At 39.4% G+C, this 21,432-nt stretch overlaps 1 protein-coding gene across 9 annotated transcripts in view; it reads right to left on the minus strand.

The window, feature by feature from the left end:
• CUNH2orf76 (chromosome unknown C2orf76 homolog) overlaps positions 1 to 21,432 on the minus strand; it is a 69,258-nt gene that overhangs the window by 27,877 nt on the left and 19,949 nt on the right. For 5 of the 9 annotated variants that reach the window (XM_073884996.1, XM_073885003.1, XM_073885000.1 and 2 more), the window contains 2 exons: positions 18,587 to 18,624; positions 13,867 to 13,948 (listed from right to left, as the gene is read on the minus strand). In XM_073884996.1, coding sequence (XP_073741097.1) covers positions 13,867 to 13,948; positions 18,587 to 18,624 — 120 coding nt within the window. Of the gene's footprint in view, positions 1 to 4,794; positions 4,980 to 12,987; positions 13,055 to 13,866; positions 13,949 to 18,586; positions 18,625 to 21,432 lie in introns of those variants that run through there. The other 4 variants (XM_073885027.1, XM_073885002.1, XM_073885019.1 and 1 more) reach the window with 3 other exon arrangements.

Genomic DNA, 21,432 nt, shown 5'->3' on the forward strand with positions numbered 1-21,432 from the left:
GTATATAGAAGAAATAACCTAAATAGAATATGCCAAAATGGTAATGGCCATTGCCTAATGGGTTTTTATTTCTTGCTTAACTTCTATACAGGTATTAGTTTTTACTAATTCTTAACACAAATACATTCTCCTTATAAACATTACAGAGGCTTTTCCCATGTCACCTCCCAGTACTAGTCCCCTCCCCAGAGGTAATCAATGTGATCAATTTGGTGTATATGCTTTTGTGCATATGTATAGATGTGTATATTCATATACATGTACACATATATATATACATTATAGTTTTTTTTTTAAATAGGCTCCATGCCCAGCATGGAGCCCAATGTGGCGCCTGAACTCATGACCCTGAGCTCAAAACCTGAACTGAGGGTGAGAGTCAGACGCTTAACCCACTGAGCCACCCAGGCGCCCCTATAGATATTTTGTGCTTTTAAACAAATGACATCACAGTTTGAGTTCTGCAATTCCATCCATCAGGATGTCCCAAAGATGGTCACGTGTCCACAAATAAGATATACGTCCTTCATTGTTTCAGATTAAGTAGTTGAGAACATAGATACACCGTAGTTTGTCTATTCTGCTACTGACTTCAATTAGGATGTGTACAGTGTTTTTCTATTGCAAATAACACTGTGGTGGATTCCCTTATAAAATGCCTCCTTCTGCAGGTGTGAGGGTTTCTTTGGGTCAGAGTCTAAGAAGTGGAACCTCTGGATCAATGGAATCTGCACATTTTTTATTTTAATAGCTAGCAAACCAAATTGCTTGCCTAAGTGACTGTATACGAATTTATATTCCCACTGGTACAGTGGGCACACATCACTGCCAATACTTATTACCAAGCCCTTTTTACTCTTTGCCAACTTGACAAATGAAAATGTATCCTATTGTTCTGAATTTCCTTGAATAACAGGATGTGCATCTTTTCACGTTTATAAGCCATATAGATTTCCTTTTTTATGAACTACTTCTTTATAAAATGTGTTTTTCTGCTGCATGTTTGTCCTTTTCTCATAGACTTATTATAAAAGTCATTCACAAAATCTGGAAACTTATCCTTTGTCTCCTTTATAAGTGCAAGTAGTTTCTCCCCATCTTTGTCCTTCAACCTTTGATTTTTTGGGGGGGAGCTAGTTTTTCATACAGACACATCAAATTTAGCAAATTAGAGTATTTGCATTTTGTGTTTTAGGGAGAACTTCTTTATCCCATGGTCATAAATATAATCCACTTTTTTTCTAATAAGCTCATCATCTCATTTTTCATGTCAAGTTATTTAATCCATTTGAAATTTTAGTGAATGGCAGGAAAAAGGACCCTTAATCATTTTTTTAATGCCTAGTCAGGGGTTAAATATCTTTTTCTTAAAAATACCTTTATTATATAATAGGTTTCCAAATACATTAGTCAGCTTAGTTTGCTATTCTATTCCTTTGATTTTTTTTTTTTGGTCTATTTCTGTATCACTCCACAGCTGTTTTAATTCCTGCACTTTTAAGATATATTTTTACATCTGGCAGGCAATCCCCCTTCCTTCTTGCTTTTCCAAGTGATCGTGCCTCCTTTTGTACATTTACTTTTCCAAATGAATCTTTCAATCAGTTTGTCAAATTCCAGTATAAACCCTTTGGGATTTGTTGGAGGTCACACTAAATTACAGATTTGGTATAAATCTATGTCTTTATTATACCAAAGCTTCCATCTATAAACACGTGAGGTCTCTTTGTTTAGGTCTCTTATATCCTCCAGTAATAGTTCTGTAGCTTTTGTGCACATGTCACTGTAGGTTTGTTATCAAGCACTCTGGAAGTCTCTCATTGCTTCTCATAACGTGTCAGTTGATCCTCTTGCAATCCTATTGTCTGCAAATGGTTTACCTCCTCCTTTCCAGTATCGATGCCTATGACTTTTTTTTTTTTTTTTTTTTTTATCGTATTGGCTATAATAAGGCCTGCGGGACAATCCCGAATAGTCCCGGCAACAGCAGTCATCTTGGTCCTGTATCTTCTCTAATACACTTGCTTAAAACACTTCTCCATTAAGCAGTTTTTGTGGGTAACTTTGGTCAAGTGAAGGAAATCCTCTTCTAGTCTTAGTTTTTATTCATGCCTGGGGTTGCAGATCATCAAATGCTTTTTTGGCATCTATTGAAATAAGCGTAATTTCTTTCTCCTTTAATCTGTAGGTTTTGTGAATTACTTTGATCGGTTTTCTATACTTTTGAACCAATCTTCCATTCCTGGTGATAGCCCTTTTTAGTCATAATATAGGTCTGTTTGATTTTCACACCTGTGTTTATAACTATATGTAACTAACAAGGAAAGTACACACCAGAACAAAGGGTCATATATGCATATTTTTGCATTTTTGTTAAAAAAGAAAATATACAGGTAAAGATAGATTTAATTTTTCTTAGAAAAGAAAAATGTGTGTAAACTGAATGTGTGCAAAATGAGCAAATAGTGTGTGCTTTCACCTGTTCTACTCACTAAATTTGGGTTAATGTCGTCACCATCAGGCCACTCACGGGAGCCAGAATCCACCGAAGCCCCCACTCCTCCTTCTGCTACACCCTCTACACACAGCATTCACCAAGTCCCAGGATCCCACCAGTGACTCTACCCCATGCCTCTAATGGGAGGCCACAGGGCAGAGTGGGCAAGGTCAGGACGTCAAGACACACCCAGCTCCAATCCCACTGCACATGATTGCCCTGCTTTGATGAACTACTTTACCTCTCTGGGCCCCAATTTTTTGATCTATAAATAGACAGGATACTATCAAGACTGAAAAGCTGTGGTCAAAATTAAATAAGATAATATATGTAAAGTACCTAGCATGATGCTTGCTGTGTAATGCATGAGCAAATGTTAACACTATCTCACGAAGGTCTCCTCCCCTCTCCTTCTCCTGTGCCGTGCCCTAGGTCAGGCTCTCCAGTCTTCATCTGGTCCATGACAACTATCTTTCTGCCATCAGGACATGGCTGCCAAAGCTCCCTTTCTAAAATACAAATCTAGCCATGTGATGTTATCTGTTTAAATCTTTCCACTGGCTTCCCACTACCTACTAGATAAACGTCCAACTCCTTAGCATGAGGGATAAGGCCCACCTCAACCTCCCTCCTGACCTTCTCTTCCTCCACTCTGGTCTAAGGGCTTTCCACACCAGTACATTGAAATCTGTACTTTCTACAGAAAATCAAAAGCTCTCTCACCGTGCTTTGCATTTGCATATGCTGGTCCCTTTTCCTAAAAGCCTCTCCCTTATCTTCTACTAAGCAAAAATTCCTATTCAACCTTTTAAGAACAAGCTCAACTGATACTTCTTTTAAAATAAAAATTAATCCCACATAGAATTAACTACCCCATCATCAATGCTCCCATAGCAGTTCTCACTGCCATTATATTAAGATTACTTGCTTAAATATCTTTCCCCACTCACCAAGGCAAAAACTGCATCTTTTATTTAATTCTTTGTTAACTCCCCAGAAGCCTGGGTCATTGGTCCTTTTTTAATGAATGAAATGATGAATAAAATATATTTTCTGGGTTTTTTTTAATATTTTATTTATTTGAGAGAGAGAATGAGATAGAGAGAGCATGGGAGGGGGGAGGGTCAGAGGGAGAAGCAGACTCCCTGTTCAGCAGGGAGCCCGATGCAGGACTCGATCCTGGGACTCCAGGATATGACCTAAATAAGGCTCTACCACACCTTTCAACAAAGCAAAAAAGCATATTCTGATTATGTTAACCAGACTTCAAAGCTGATTTTTTTTTTTAAGTTAGCCTCTACCACAATGAAACCCATTTGCCTTACTAGCTATTTTAAAGGTTTTTAGAAAAATTCTAGAGCCAACTAACCTCGTAGAAGTCCTGATTAGATATACATGCTGGCTGAGAGGCCCCTTTGAAATCACTAGTCTTCAGGTACTGATAGCCATTATCAGGAATCGAGACTATTATATTATTTTGAAAGAATGTATCTTTCATGACTTAGACTTGTTCTCAATGAAGTTTTCTTCCAGAAGTGCAAATATCCTGCTACCTTCTCTCTCCAAAGAAATTAGTTTGGTTCTATTATAGTCTGTTCCTGAAGTAAGGGAACACAGCTCAGGAAAAAAAAAAAAATTCAGCCATGTTATTTGTGTAGGCTGAAATATGAAAAGAAGAAACTCTCTTACATCAGAAAACCTCCCTAAAATATACACAATTCAATTCATGCATGGCAGCATATCATCGTAAGCAAAAAGGTGGCACTGGTGGTCATCAGAGACTCATAATCTTTGCTAACTACAGACAGTAACAGTGCATAGTGGCTCTAACAGAAACTGAAAAAAAAATACAAAATGAACAGAATGACCTTAGTCTTAACAAACTTTTAAAGAACCCAACATGCAAGCCACCCAAATAACCCCTAATTTCAGAAAAATAAGTTATGACTAAAGAACCAATATTCCATGATGATTTTTTTTTAAGATTTTATTTGAGAGAGAGAGAGCATGAACAGGGGGTGGGGGTCGGGCAAAGGGAGAGGGAGAAGCAGACTCCCCGCTGAGCAAGGAGCCAGACTTGGGGCTGGATCCCAGGACCCCAGGATCATGACCTGAGCCGAAGGCAGACGCTTAACCGACTGAGCCACCCAAGCACCCCTCCATGACAATTTTTGAATAAGTATTTCTTTCACTTAAAAAAATGTTTTTCTCATAAATATATATATTATTTTATAACAAGAAAGAAAGAAAAAGGGCAGACCTGCAGTTAGAGAAAACACCACAGACTTCAACTCAAATAGCAGAGCCTGAGATTAATTTTTAAGTTTATTTGTCAATTTCCAAAACTCACTAGTGGAATAAAGAGCTTAATACAGGTATGCAAAAAGGGAGCCCCCAAGAGGTTTTCACCAGGATGAAATGGGATTAGCTTTGTAGTTCTTATAATCTTCTTCACAGAAAAATGCAATTTCAGTTTCATGAGCTGGAAAAAAAAAAAGAAGACAATGGAAAAAAATTTTAATGTAAAACTAGATTTTAAGCAAGCACTGAAATCCATATTACTCTGATTCAGTGTTTCAGATGCCTAAAGTGAGAAAGATGAGCTACTTGTTTGGTTTCACATTTCACCAAATCAATAAGAAGTATCAGCTGTCACTATAAGAATTTAGAATTCAAATACTTTAAAAGTAAAAAGAAAAATAACCAAAAAAAAATTAAAAACAAGAATGAGTACAAGACTGGTTTCCAGGAAACCATAAAATTATTCATGTTAGAGTCCTCGTAACAATCCTAGAAAATAAACATTTATTTTTTTCCAAATGTGCTGCTCAGTTACTGAAGGAGGAGGGAAAAATGCTTTTTTTTCTCTCTGAAATTAGCCCGTAGGTATAATAATTTAATACTTAGAGGATCAGTAGAATACTTTACAGATCACTTTACATTCTCCCTCATGACCCATCAAAATATGTGTCTGAAGAAGTTAATTTTTGGCCTGCTTATGACTAATTCATGAGGCTTCAACAATATGCAAAGTGAAAGACACAAATTGGCTTCTCCCGCAATACCTTCAAACACCTCTAATTATTCACAGGGGATATGGCACAGCTAAAGGACCCACAAAGGAGCAGAGCAGTCACAATTCTTTCAACCTAGCAGGTCAAGGACTCCGTCTTCTAAAACAATAAGTCAGCAACATTATTAATTCAGACTGGAGACAAATCTGATGGAGAGCCTTCCAATTATTAAACATGCAATTCTTTAAGGTGTGCGCCAACAAATTCCACATTTGTTTTTCTTTTAAATTAAACCAGAAGTTAATACAGTCTGCTTAGCTTTTACAGAAGAGCAAAAGGGCCTGCAGACTCTCAACAAGAAAACAGACGAGATTATTTGTAATGAATACCGATCACTCAATTAACATATCCTCTAAAAACAGACAAGTAAAAACTCTTCAAGCCAAATAAACAGGATAATAGGGAAAGATGCCAAGGATTACCACTGGTCTCTTAGTTTACCAAACTCATCTCATCACTAGAATTTATCACAAAAGAATGAAATTAAGGAGCTTAGCATGACATTTCAGTTAAAAAAAATGTTTTTGCTGGTTTTAAGAATATCAAATTTATTGTTTCTCAATCATGAGTTACCCATGCTCATTACAGAAAATACAGAAATGCTGAAAGAAGAAAATAAAGTCACCCATAGTTTCAGATCCTCATTCCAGTCCCAGTGCATCTTCAAGATTAAATGAAGATTAATCTTGATGAAAATCAGATTGCAAACTCTCGGCACAATGAGCCTGGCGGTGAGGGGGAGACAGGGCTGCGACAAACTGAGAATCAGTGAGAAGAGGCTGGAAACAAATGAACCCTGGGCAAACAAGAAGTTTGTACAGCTGAATTTGACATGAAAATAGCATTTAAAAGAATGGCTAAGGGGCGCCTGGGTGGCTCAGTCGTTAAGCGTCTGCCTTCGGCTCAGGTCATGATCCCGGGGTCCTGGGATCAAGGCCCACATCGGGCTCCCGGCTCCGTGGGAAGCCTGCTTCTCCCTCTCCCACTCCCCCTGCTTGTGTTCCCTCTCTCGCTGTGTCTCTCTCTGTCAAATAAATAAATAAAATCTTTTAAAAAATAAAAATAAATAAATAAAAGAATGGCTAAGAGGCTCCACACGTGGAATCAGTAAAATGTTGAAGAGGGATTGGGGGGGGGGGCTTCAGAAAACTCAATATTCAGAGAGAAGATAATTTTGAGATCTATTCCTTTATATAAAAAGCTCCCGGGGTTTCCTTTTTTGAGGGGAAGCAAGCCCAAAGGTACACCTATATCATTTGCAAGTAATTCTAATCATCCTCCAAATGGAGAATGAGCTAAAAGCACCCTGTTCTTAAAATCACAACGCAAGGTTTTATCTACAATGTGCTATTTACATACAGAACTTTACATAGCGCTTTGCCCACGCAGCACTTTGCTCAATACACACTAACTGTAATTACAATTTTCACTTACTGCATTGACATTTATCTGTACCCCTTTTGAGAAACAAATACATCGTAGAGTTCCTCAGTATGGTAATAACAGGTTCAGGATAAGCTGAAGTAAAGAAAGAACTGACAAAGCATTTTTGTTTTGCCACATAGGTTTTCTTGGGTCTAATTAACTTACAGATCAATTCATTACTTATCTGAAGTATTTATATACCATCTCTCACAATACACACTCAACATGAGGTCCCCTAAGATAAAGATTTTCAGATGAATACTTTTTTCAAAACAACAACAAAACAAGACTGACAAATAGGTTCAACTCCTAATGCTTCATGAAGGCTGATGAAATTTACACCCTTCAAAAACTGGAAAACAACACACAAGTTCAAAGTGGGTTACTCTAAACATTCAAAAGTCAGACGTAAAATGTATTTTTTTTAATTTTTTCAAAGATTTTATTTATTTTTGACAGAGAGAGAGGGTGTACAAGCAGGAGAAGCCCAGGCAGAGGGAGAGGGAGAAGCAGGCTCCCCACTGAGCAGGGAGCCTGAAGTGGAGCTTGATCCCAGGACCTGAGCCAAAGACAGACATTTTACCGTCTGAGGCATCCAGGCGCCCCATAAAATGTATTTTAAACTTGAATAATGTGGTCCTCAAACAAACCAAATAGAATGCTTTTTTAAAATTTGTAAAATGCTGTTGAAAATGTTTGAGAATGATGTCCTGTATTTACACCATGAATTTACTTATCAATTAGAGTGAAAACAAATTACAGAAGATTTTCAAGACCTCTGCATCATCACCCTTTCGACCATTATCCCTTAAATTCTTGCTTCCCCAATTCTACTTAAAATGGCTCCAAAGAACCCCAAGGAAGTCTACTGTGTGCCAGTCCCCTAGGGCACCTGATTTTAAATTAAATGTGCTGCAGGCGCAGTGCACTCAGGTGCAGAGTGCCTTGGCGTGTGAATCTGAAATGAATGTAAAATCTAAAATCCAATAAATACATTGCCTGTTCATCCCTTTGTCTTACTATCAAATGAAATCAAGTAAGAACCCTCCAAATACTGTGCACCATTTTAATATGACTTTCAAGTTTAATGCAATGAACACAAGCCAGGACATTCAAACTTTGGGGAAAATGAAATTAATAATTTTTTTAAGATTTTATTTTTTATTTGAGAGAGAGAAAGCATGAGTCAGGGGCAGAGGGAGAGGGAGAAGCAGACTCCCTGCTGAGCAGGGAACCCAATACAAGGGCAGGAGTGGGGGGGGCTTGATCCCAGGAATCCTGAGCTGAGCCTAAGGCAGATGCTTAACCGACTGAGGCACGCAGGCACCCCTGAAATTAATAATTTTATAACGTGTCCAAACAGGTCAGCTCCATATATATACACACCTTTAACAGGAAAATGACTTTAAATAAAAGAATGTAAGAAAAACCAATTTTAAATGTAAAAGCTCAAGAAAAATTCAAGCCAATATACTTAAGCTCCTAACTAATTTATTCCAAAAACTCACCTATCAATGAGGATTTATTGCATAGTTTTGAACTCCCTAGCCTGTACCAGTCGGCACCAAAGTAGCATAAGGCACAGCAACTGCTGTCTGAGAAGAGAGACAGAGACATGCACATGGACTCTGTGGTACAGATAATTAATGATCAGGCAAGCTGTAATGTGATAATAAGTACAGGTTATTGGCCAAAAAAAAAAAAAATACAGGAATGAGGTCTGGTTTCTGCAGCAATTTGAGACTAAAACGACAAAGTTTTACCTTCTCTCCTAATCCAGGAGTATATCCTATCCTTCCAAGGTTCATAAAATCTGAAACTACAAATCATTCAAAACTATGCTCACAGCTGAGTTATATATTTATATTTATTTTTTTTACAGCTGAGTTATATTTCTAAGTTTGCACCAAAGTGATCCAGCCAAGAGTTCCCAAACACAGTGCTTTATTTCACATTTGCTTCAAGCATCTGTTGTTTAGATCAGTGGGCAGAGAGGATTTCAAGGTTCAGTTTGAAGAGAACAAATAGTAAAATAAATCTGACCTTTTAGAGACTGGACACAGGCCTGTGGATTCCCACAGTGATGAAGGGAGGGTAAAAAGGGAAGAACAATCCAGACCCCTTGTTCTGGAATCCCAAATTCCTTGGGCCCACCACCTACCTTCTTGAATACCAGACTACCACTGTTTTGATGTTTAAGGTAAAGAACAGCCCCTGTAAGATGCCATTAAGGGAGGAAAGCATGTATGCCCTAAGATATTATTACTCAAAAGAGGATGGGAAAGGCACCTGGAATGTTCAGGAAACACAAATCAAACACGATCCTGATAAAGAAGTGAGAGTCAAAGAATCCTGCAATATTAGCTGTATATCTGAGATAATCAAAAGGTGCTGGGCACAAAGTCAGGGTTCTGGTTGTGGGCAGACAACATAAGTTGACACATAAAATGAAAACCGACCACAGGGGAGCTTTGGAATGATTACAGGATCCAGTTTAATGCAAACTCTTCCCTCAGAAAAGCACTTAGGGTTTGGCCCGCTGTATCTCATTTTAAAATATTTCCAGTAGGGGCGCCTGGGTGGCTCAGATGGTTAAGCGTCTGCCTTAGGCTCAGGTGATGATCCCAGGGTCCTGGGATTGAGCCCCACATTGGGCTCCTGGCTCGGCGAGGAGCCTGCTTCTCCCTCTCCCTCTGCCTCTCTCCCTGCTCATGCTTTCTCTCTCTCTCTCTCTCTCTCTCTCTCTCTCTGTATCTCTGTGTCTCAAATGAATAAATAAAATCTTAAAAAAAAAATATTTCCAGTAAAACACAACAGGCTTGAAAAGAGATACCCTGCCACCATTTCTTTCCTAAGGAAAGAGGATTCAAAAGATAATAGTAGTAGAATGTAGCCAAAGGAAAGAGATAAAACACCACCCCAAAAATACTGACATGCAAATTTACCACTTAGGGGAATGAGTCCATAAAACTACAATCATTAATGACAAGGTAAAAAATCTTTACATTTACAAATAACAATTCTAAGTAAAGCTTTCTTCTTCCTTCCAAAAAAAAAAACCGCACATCTTTTTATTGAGGTCTTTTAGCTCTGAGTCCAGAAGCAAAAATGTGCCCTGACGTCAGGCGCAGAATATAAAATTGGGATCCGCAATGCAGTTAAAAGGCCGGGGCAGGAACTGGAGAATTTCTCCCTGAGAAAAGATATCTTCAAACAAGTTTGTTCCCCTAATTTCCCCCTGCTCACAGTCCTTCTCTTCCTTTCATGAATTCTGCAGAAAAGTCATAATGATAAATTTGTTACATTGGCCTTATTCCCATGGCAACTGTGATGGCAGAGTGACAGCTCTGAGCAAGATCAAGTGGGGAAAAGGGAGGGAGGACTCGGAATTCTTCTCTTCAACCACTTAAAAACCTAACCAGACACGGCACTGAGGGAGAGGAAATCCCCTAGAAAAATCACACACTTCAGGTATCATTTTTACAACTCTCCTCCCACTCAGAATTTTCTGTGGCCTCCAGAGGACCACCGCTTCCTTCCCCATGTGGATGTGAAGCTTCTCCAGAGCACAGCATGGTGGCTCCAGGTGACACGGACAGGAAACCGTTCCAGCCAGGCCAGGAGTCACCCCAGACCAGGACTGTGGGCTTGCCAGGGCTGGCAGGCAGTGTGAGGTTCCAGGACCACCCTGGAACTAGTGGGGAACTTGTGACAAGAATCTGATGCTCATCAAAGACCCATGGCCTTACAACAAGAATGACAGAGAGATGGATCTGATTCTTACCTTTACAGGTGGTTCATTACATGAGTCTCAAAATGACAGTGAAGCCAACAACTCAGTATTTTAATAAATTCAAAACATTTACTAATTGCCTTCTCTAAAATGGCTTCCAAATACGTGTTTCTGAGGGTCTCTACCTGCATCGTTCCAGATATTTTCATAGGCTTTTCTCATTCAACTCTTAGGACAACGCTCTGAAACAGGTTCAATGGTTTCTGTTTTATCTTACAGGAATCAAAACAGAAGTTCAAAAACACTAAATGGCTTATGAATGGCCACAAAATAAGTAAAATGCATTGTTCCAGAAGTTTTCATAGGCTTTTCTCAGTCAACTCTCAGGACAACGCTCTGAAACAGGTTCAGTGGTTTCTGTTTTGTTTTACATGAATTAAAACAGAAGTTCAAAAACACTAAATGGCTTATGAACGGCCACAAAATAAGTAAAATACAGAGCCCTCATTCAAACCAATTTTCTCCAACTTTAGAAGTCTATCCTTTAAAATTGGTTCCTTAATTTACATGGGAACTGTAGAAAAATTTTAAATTACGAGAACAATTAGATAATACCTAGAGGGAAAAAAAAAAAATCAAATGCTTGCAGTGCCACCGGCCAGAGAACCATTTCTACAATTTTGTTACATGATTTTTTCTTCATATACACATACAGACATGTAATATATACATTTATAAACAATAATGGCATCACACAATATATTCTACTTCCATGCAATAAAGAAAGCTCTACATCAGTGATTCACAAATGGGGAAGGTGAGAGAACCCCACCACCCCATTGAAGGCACATCTCAACCTCGGGGGAGTCACGGAGCTTAAGGAAGCATACTCCTGTTGGCCTGGTAACAGACGCAACAGGAAGTTAAGAGTGACAAAGTCTTACTGGCCAAATTGACCTACAGGAAGTTAGAGGTAATATACATTCCCAATAGTAGTACCAGAGAGTATCCACTTCACAACACTCTTGGATACTACCACTTTCTTCACGTCTGTTAGTTTTGAAATTACTGCTTATCCAAGGTCACCCAGCCAGTAAGTGGCAGAATCGGGTTGTAAACCCACGCCCTCTGGCTCCGGTCTCTAATTCTTAACCACTAGACTAGTATGCTACATAAAATAGCATCTATCTTCATGTGCATTTCTCTCCGGACTCGTAAGGCTAAACTATTTTTCATATGTTAGCTATTTCTTCTATCAGTAAGATTTCTTGTATTTTTCCAAGCTAATTATAAGAGCTTTTTATAAATTCAGGCTAATACCTTTTGTCATATATGAAGTATCTTTTTCATAGTTTAGTGCTTCTCCTTTAACTCTGTTTACATTTTTTAGTTTTTACGCGGACAAAACTATCATTTCTCCCCGCTCTATGGCTCTGCCTTCAAGGTCATGCTTGAAGAGCTTTTCTCCCCAAGATTATGAAACTCCTAAGCTACATTTTATTTAAAAACAATTTTTTTAGGGGCGCCTGGGTGGCTCAGTCGGTTAAGCGTCTGCCTTCAGCCCAGGTCATGATCTCAGGGTCCTGGGACTGAGCCCCATGTTGGGCTCCCTGCTCAGCGGCAAGTCTGCTTCTCCCTCTCCCTCTGCCCTGCTCGTGCTCTCTCTCTCTCAAATAAATAAACAAATAAAATCTTTAAAAAATTTTTTTTAAAAATAATAAAAAAGTGTTTTACATTATGACATATAATCAATCTACAATTTATTTTGGAATAAAGGTTGAGATAGGATTTAAAATTTTATTTTCCCAAATACTTTGGCAATGGGCCCAACATCATTTTCCGGCTAATTCATTCTTACCCCACTTATTTGAGAGGTCAAAACTTTATCATATTGGGAGATCTTACTTTTTTTTAGTTTGTTTCTTATCTTTTCTATAGAGGTTTCAATCCCTACATCAATACCAAACCAGTCTGTTATAATAATTATAGCTTTATGTTTTAACAACAAGCGGGGCTAGCTTCTAGGTGCCCCATGCCTCAGTAACACAGGTGCCACTTGCTATAATAATATAACAGCATTTGAGGAAATAAATGCCAAAATAAAAACTGTTTTCAAACAATAGCAACCTTACATATTTATAATATGAAATGACACTAAATGTAGCCAATAGTGTAGACAAACAAGGAAAGTAAGTCGAAGATTTTGTAACATGTAATTTAGAATCCTATTTAAATTAGAAGACCAGTCAGGAACTCACTTTAGCCACACATGTCACTCAATACTGAATTCCTGACATATGTCCTTAAAATAACTCAATGGAACACCTGTCAAAAAAAAAAAAAAAGTAAGGCTTCCTAACACGGACCTCACTTAGCGTGCCCCTTAAGCAGTGTGTCTGGATAATTATAAAGTGTGATTTGGACTGTTTCCTTAGAGTCACAGACCACAAAGGTATGTCAGAGGCACAGCACCTTCAATAGCTCCAACCTCTCTGAAAATCTTCACTCCCATTGCCAGATAACCTTAAGGTGTACATACACAGAATCAGAGTGACATCTAATGGTCACAAAACACGTCACATGGCATTTCTTTAAAATAGCACTACATCCACATTCTAGGCTGAAAAGCTAATTTAGGCCCCCTTTCAAGCACACATGCTAGGCTCCTATTTGAAATTCCACGACTCGGCGGGCCCTGAGTGATCTGGAGGACTATTAGAAACCACACTACACGTTATACAAACAACATCTCACTTCATTATTCCACATTAGTTCTACCAGGTCCATTTCTCTCAAACCGTCAGTTCAAATGACGCTGATAAGAGTAAGTAGGTTATTAAGTGCGTAATAACCTGTCAATCACTTAAAACAACCCTCAGCAGAATTCTGAGCATACCTGCAGAAAAGAACTATTTGCATTCTGCACATTTGGAGAGCAGATATCGCCTGCCCTCAGTCAAACACTCTGAACACACATCATTCTCATCCTCCTCCTCTGAATAATTATCAGGGAGTGTAAAGAGCACCCAGGGTAGCATTTACTTTGCGGTGAGTTATCCAAACATAATCAGCCGGGCGTTGGCAGAAAGGCTGGGGAAGTGAGCGCCCGTCCAGCACCACGGGGCGCTCTTTCTCACCGATTCCACCGGCACGCAGCGTGCTGTCTTCTTCCAGCATGAGTGTGTCGTCGTCTTCCAGACTCAACACAAGCTCGTTCGTCTAGGAAGAAAGAAAACCTGCATCTCATCGGTACCCATATGTGCTTCATATTTGGTGAAGGCTTCTCGAAGACACAGAATTGTTACTCTGGGTCACAGCAATAACCAAAGTCACCTGCTGTTCCCGTCATCATCAGGGCAGAAGCAAATGGATGTGAACACCTACCGTGTGAGCACACTCTGTAAGTGCTGGGGAGACAACGCCCTAAGCATGGAGCTCTGGGGCCAGGTCTGGATGAAAATTTGGGTTCCACTGATGCCCCGCTCCGTGTTCTCCACAAACTACACAGCCTTTCCCAGACTCAGTTTCCTCCTCTATAAAAAAAACGGGGAGGGGACCTGGGTGGCTCAGTTGGTTTAGCATCCAACTCTTGATTTTGGCTCAGGTCATGATCTCAGGGTCGTGAGATGGAGCCCCATGTCAGGCTCCGCGCTGGGTGTGGAGCCTGCTTAAGACTCTCTCTCTCTCCCTCCCCACACCCTGCTCCCTCAATCTCTCATTCTAAAAAAAAAGAAAAAAAAAAAAAGGTGGGGGGGGATGAATCTTCTCTTTCGCCCTGTGGTGAGGATGAAATGAGATGAAGTACAGAAAACCGTAGGGGAGTGTCAGTCACAGAGCAAGGCCTCTCCATGTTAGCTGCCACTGTTCTGTGGCTGTTGTCCTCACCACCGTCACTGTCATCTCATCCTCACAATATTCCAAGAGTCAGAGAGGTTAAGAAACAGACCCAGAGGGGGGTGCCTGGGTGGCTCAGTCGGTTAAGTGCCTGCCTTCAGCTCAGGTCATAATCCCGGGGTCCTGGGACTGAGCCCCATTTGGGCTCCCTGCTCAGCGGGGAGTCTGCTTCTCCCTCTGCCTCTTCCCCCAACCCCCACCCCCACTCATGCTCCATCTCAAATAAATAAGGAAAATCTTTAAAAAGAGAGAGAGAGAAAGAAAAAGAAACAGACCCCAGAGTACACGGAACTGAGGCCCCTGAGCTCTGACCAGCCTGACTTCGGAGAAAAGCAAGTTTACCTGTATGGCCGAAAGTCCACGTATCTAAAAACCTTGCTCTACCTAGTAAACACTTGATCCCATGTCATATTAGCTTGACCCCATGTCATACCGACTGTAACCTTTCTCTATGAGGTTTGGGGTGGGAGTGGATGAGTTGGCCCTCCAATGAAACTTACAAATCCAGTTAAACATTATAATATAGGAGAAGATTTTGAGTTGATATCTGCCCTTAAAAAGCACATAGAAGTGACCACTAGTTGGACACACAGTACCACCTGTCAACCAGAATGCAGCTGCTTAGCAACATAATCTATTTCTAGAATGTGGCTAAGAGAGAACAGAAAGGCCACTCCAGCAGCTAAAATAGAAGGCCCAGAAGCCATGCTCCACAGTCCACAACTTCACCCACTAGAGAGCGCAGGGCTTCACCTCCAGAGTACACAGATTAAAGGGGAGGGAATGTTATCTTAAAAAAATCATTTTAGGGGCGCCTGGGTGGCCCAGTCAGTTGAGCATCTGCCTTTGGCTCAGGTCATGATCCCTGGGTCCTGGGATTGAGCCCTGAGTGGGGCTCCCTGCTCGGCAGGGAGCCTGCTTCTCCTTCTTCCGCTGCCTACCGCTCCCCCTGCTTGTGCTCTCTTGCGCTCTGTCAAATTAATCAATAAAATCTTTTTTAAAAAAATCATTTTAGAATAGGTAGCACATAGGGGCACCTGGGTGGCTCGGTCATTAAGCATCTGCCTTTGGCTCAGGTCATGATCCCAAGGTCCTTGGATCGAGTCCCGCATCAGGCTCCCTGCTCAGCAGGAAGCCTGCTTCTCCCTCTCCCACTCCCCCTACTTGTGTTCCCTCTCTAGCTGTCTCTCTCTCTGTCAAATAAATAAAAAAATCTTTAAAAAAAAAAAAAGAATAGGTAGCATATACTCATGATACAAAATTCTCCAAGCACATAGGGAAGGAGAGAAAAGTAAGTCTCCTCTCAACCCCTATCTACCAGGTAGTCTAGTTTCCTTCCAGAGACTTACACTAATTCTGGCGTATCCTTCCAGAGGCTGTCTCTGTACACGTTCATGCAGGCAGAAATGTGCAGGTAAACTTTTCCAAACACATAACAGCATACTGTATGCTATATTCTAACACATGACTTTTTCCTCTTAAAATATAGCTTAAAATCATTCAAAATCAGTAATACGAGCTGCCTCAATTTATCAAGGCCATGGGCTATTCCACTGAAGGGACACACACACACACTGTCCCCAGGGATGGACATTCAGGTTGTTTCCATCTCTTGCTACCATAAACAACTCTGCAACAAATATCCTCATAACATGTATCATTTTGCCTTTGTATGAGTTTTATGTGTAAGATAAGTTCCTAGAAGTAGAATCGTTAGGTCAGAGAGCACGTGCAATTTTATTTTGGCAGATATTGCTAAATGATGCTCCAGAGTCTGTACCACTTTACAGGAACGCTACCAATCACTGAGAGTACCTAGTCCCCAGAGCATCACTGACATGGTATATTATCAAAACCATCTGATCCTTGCCAACCTAACAGATGGAGAGTAAGTGTAATCTGAATTTGCATTTATTTTGAGTCAAGTTTATTTTGTTTTTTAATGGACTCAAAGGATAATTTTTTATTTTTTTATTTTTTTAAAGATTTTTTTTTTTTTATTTGACAGAGAGAGAGACAGCAAGAGAGGGAACACAAGCAGGGGGAGTGGGAGAGGGAGAAGCAGGCTTCCCGCTGAGCAGGGAGCCCGATGCGGGGCTCGATCCCAGGACCCTAGGATCATGACCTGAGCCGAAGGCAGACGCTTAATGACTGAGCCACCCAGGTGCCCCCGAAGGATAATTTTTTAAATGGAATTGTAAAATAGCATCATATACTAAGAAAATCAGGCCTTTTCTGTAATATAAGTTAGAAAATTTTCCCCATTTTCACTTGTTTCTCGATTTTTTAGTGTTTTTTTTCCTAGAAAAAGGTGCTAAATGTTTAAAGTAAAATTATCAATTTTTTATGGTTTCTGGGTTTTCTACCACACTTAGAAAGACCTTCACTCTAAGATTAATTTTAAAATTCCCCATTCTTTTCAAATGTTTTTGTCAATTTCATTTTTTTAAAGCTTTTAATTATGAAGAATTTCAAACATACAGAACAGCACAATGAACCCTCCACGCACCCATCACCCAGCTTGAACAAATGATCTACTCATGTTCAGTTGGTTTCACCTCTGTCCTCACCTGTGAGCTTTATTTTCACATTTAAGTCATTAATCCAGTGGGTATTTATTTTGGCATAAAAAAAAAAGATATGGATTCAATTCACTGTTTTCTGGATGTCTCCCAATTGTCCCAGTAACACTTACTGAATCCTCATGTTTTCTCCATAGCTTTAAAATGTCATATTTACTATATACTAAATTCTGATATATATTTGGGTCAATTTTTGGACTTTTAATTCTGTGCCATTGACCTAAGAGTTCATATGGCAGCACCACACTGTTTTAATTACTAGAGTTTAATAATATGGGTAATACATGTCAGGGCTAGTCACTCCCCTTTTTCTTCCTTTTCCCAACTATTCTTATTTATTTTTTGCATATTAGTTTTATAATCAGCTTCTTTCATTCATATATATATATATGGGGTGGCATTAAATTTGTAAACTAAGAAAAAATGGACATCTTCATACTGTTGCATCTTCCCATCCAAATACCCTAAGCATTTCCATTTAAGTCTTATGTTGGATCCCTTTTGGCATGTCTATTGTTTTGTGAAATTCAGGTAGAATTTCGGGGCGCCTGGGTGGCTCAGTCGGTTAAGCGGCTGCCTCCGGCTCAGGTCATGATCCTGGAGTCCCGGGATCGAGTCCCGCATCGGGCTCCCTGCTCGGCGGGGAGTCTGCCTCTCCCTCTGACCCTACCCCCTCTGGGGCTCTCTTCTCTCTCTCTCACTCTCTAAAAAAAAAAAAATTTAAAAAAAAAAAAAAAAATTCAGGTAGAATTTCATATAAATAAAATGCACAGATCTTAAGGGGAGTTCAGTTCAATGAGTGTGGACAACTGAATGACCCTCACTAGCATTTTGAAGACTCCCCACTGAGCAGGAAGCCTAATGTAGGGCTCAATCCCAGGACTCTGAGATCGTGACCTGAGCCAAAGGCAGATGCTTAACCAAATGAGCCACCCAGGTGCCCCAAGCATTTATTTTTTAATTCACCTGATTTCATTGTCTTCTCTAGTCCTAGATACCCACCATAAACTCAATCAGCTTTCAAATAACTGTATACCAGAGATTACAAAGAAAATGGCATGAGGGTATGGCTGTCGCCTGTGAATTAGTAACTTCAAAAACCATTTTTTTGCAAATTTAATTTTTACGTTAAATATTTGCTTGATATAGAACATGCACACTTTTTAAAAAATTAACACTTTTTTAAAGGATCTACTACTAACAAGGGCTTAGTGGGGTTTTTTTTTTCCTTAATGGCTGTAGAAAGGGTACTTACAAAATAAAAAATGCTATTATAATGGGAAATATCTTAGAAGTACATGTGTTCATTCATTTATTCACTGAGACAGCCAACAGTGATTACTCGCTATGTGCCAGATACTACTGTACATATGAAACGTACCTTTGCCTTATGTGCTTGATGAACAATCTTTAGTTTATCTGAAAGAAAAAAGAAGTCTTCATAAAAGATTATTTTAAAACTTCATTTGAATAATATGAAACAGGAGGGTGCAGCTATGAAATTGAGAAACTTAAGTCCTTGCCTTATGATCCATTCACTTAAAAATCTAGTATACAGTAAAAAAAAAAAAAATTACTTTTATATATCATCACCTTAAAGGTCACTGCTGTTTAAAGATATCTGAAAGCCTTCATCTTTGACACACACAACTCGGTGCCATAACCTGCAATGAACTTGGCACATTTTCCCTTAGAATAGAAGACAGGTGGATATTACTCGATCCTGTTTTTTGGAGTTGCAAAAGGCTATAATTAGCAAATAATGTAAAAAATGTCAGACATTAACATAAGCAGTTCAAAAAAACCTAGTAATCTCTCAGAATACATATAGTGACAGGAGTCAAATGATTATCCTGACAACTTGCTACCACTCTCTGAGCTCAGGCTCACTGGTTATGTGAGCAGGGCTGCTAATGCCCAAAGAATGTCAGTATTTGCCTCCTGGTTTTCAAACACTGCACAGGCTCACACCATCTAACCGCTTTATTCAATCCTCCTTTGCTCCTTAATCTGTTTATCTTGATGTCAGGCTATGCTGTGCTTTTCCAGTAAGTCATTTCTCCACATTCGGTGAAGTCCGACTCTGCATCAGTGAGCTCTTAATTATAGCAGGGGCTCAGCATTTAATGGGATTCAAGTCAGAAAGTTTCCAATTCTTCAGTTTTGTCTAACCATCCAACTAATGTATTATGATTACATGTATTATTATATCTGGACAAACTCTTAACCTTAAACTAAAATTCATTTCTATCAATCATGCCATTTGATTCAATAAAGAATTCCAATAGTAAAATGAAATGAAAGGATCTACTTAAAAAACAGGCCCTGATTTAACTCTGTTCTAATAATACGAAAGAATAGGATAGCTACCCAGTTAAGAACCAGCACTGAATTACCCATTATTTTAAATAGTCAACTTTCAATTATCTATTGCAATTTTTAACACAAGGTCAGCCTAATCCTAGGACTGCAACTATGTACCGTTAAGAACTAAAAATAAATCTAATCTAGGTGAAAAAATGCATATTAGGAATGTAAATACACCACAATTGCTAAAAATAAGCTCAGAATGTATGCAAGAAAATAAACAAATTGGCTTTTGGATTATCTATTATTCTGAGTTACCTATTACCTTTTTCTCATTATAGATAGATATTGGTTTATTATTATAGACAAGTTAGAAAAGCCAGTATTTTAACTAAAAGGATCCTACTTAAAGTCTGTTACAACCAACAAGCAAAACTGTGGTTTGACCTTACGAAATATTAGTCATGTTCTACATATTTTGCTAATGAGCCTTTATTAGAAATATCCTTGCTCTAATGGGTCCTGCAAACCCACAATAAGAAAGCCACATTTTTTTTTAGCAGAATAAGAAATTATTTGAACAGAAATTTTCAGATTTTTCCCTCCAACAGAAACTAGTAAGACTTGGTAAGAGGGTCAGGGAAACAACTAGCTAGCAAAAGATATTGTACTAATAATGTCCTTTTCCTTGCTGAATAATCTCTTTCACTTGTTTTTACTTCTTTAAAAAAAAAAAATCTTCATTACTAACAGAAACAACATCTGTGGGTATTGTACCTGAAGTGCAAATTCCTTGAGGAAAGTAACCTCATAAAAATAAAAAGAATAGGGGCACCTAGGTGGTTCAGTCGGTTAAGCGGTTAAGCGTCTGCCTTCGGCTCAGGTCACAATCTCCAGGTCCTAGGCCCCACCGACAGGTTCCTTGCTCAGCGGGGAGCCTGCTTCTCCCTCTGCCTGCCACTCCCCCTGCTTGTGCTCTGTCTCTTTCAAATGAATAAATAAAATCTTAAAAAAAATAAAAAGTAAAAATATATTTGTGGTGCATTTGACGTGTTCACACAAGTGTGGTTTAATCACACACAGCCTTATGAAATAAACAGTATCAGCAACTCCACACTGCATAGCCACCCATAGTTACTGTACACATGACACTGTACATGTCATGTACACAGGCACAGTGTCTAGGTGATCAGGATTTAAAAATAAGACCACATCCAATGTGCTTTAGAACACAGTCTGGTCGGGATAAATCCGTCATAGATGTAGATGTCAATTAGATAGGAGGAGGGGCCCTAAGAACTCTCAGACTCTCCGTGGTCTGGCCAGCGAGCCAGCCCTTTGCCCAAGGGCATGGGGACAACAACCAACAAAGCTGAAATCTGACTCTAGACCCTTTCCACTCCCCAACACCCAATGTGTTCTATTCCCACAGAGCAGGTAGCAATATTGGAGGACAAGGGCAGGTGAGAAAGTAACGTTTGGCCTTCCTTTTTGAACACAAAGCAGCAGATTGTTACAGAGCCAAACCCAGACTGGGTCACTGAAAAGTCTATCAAAACCCCAGTGGTTCTCTAATTTCTCATCTCACAGTTAAATGTGTTCATTTCTTCTGCCAATTCACCTGAATAGTATACAAATCCTAAGACAAAACAGTGTTAATAAGGTGGGACAATATAAGAGGTACATTATCTACCACCGTGATGATTAACAGTCAGATATTCTAATGCATTCAGTATCTAAAACTTATCTTTCAAAATGACTTATATGGAACACAAGTTGGAATATGTATGCATATGCATGCACGTGCGTGCGTGCACACACACACACACACACACACACCATGCAAAAAGGAAATGGCATCTGTAGGTTGATTCAAGTTTAAGGTTATATTGCAAGTCATTATACTCTGAAAGCCACGAA

The sequence above is a fragment of the Callorhinus ursinus genome, unplaced genomic scaffold, assembly GCF_003265705.2.
Source record: "Callorhinus ursinus isolate GAN/ISIS: 27379988/994484 unplaced genomic scaffold, GSC_fseal_2.0 scaffold2, whole genome shotgun sequence".
NCBI classification, from domain to species: domain Eukaryota; kingdom Metazoa; phylum Chordata; class Mammalia; order Carnivora; family Otariidae; genus Callorhinus; species Callorhinus ursinus.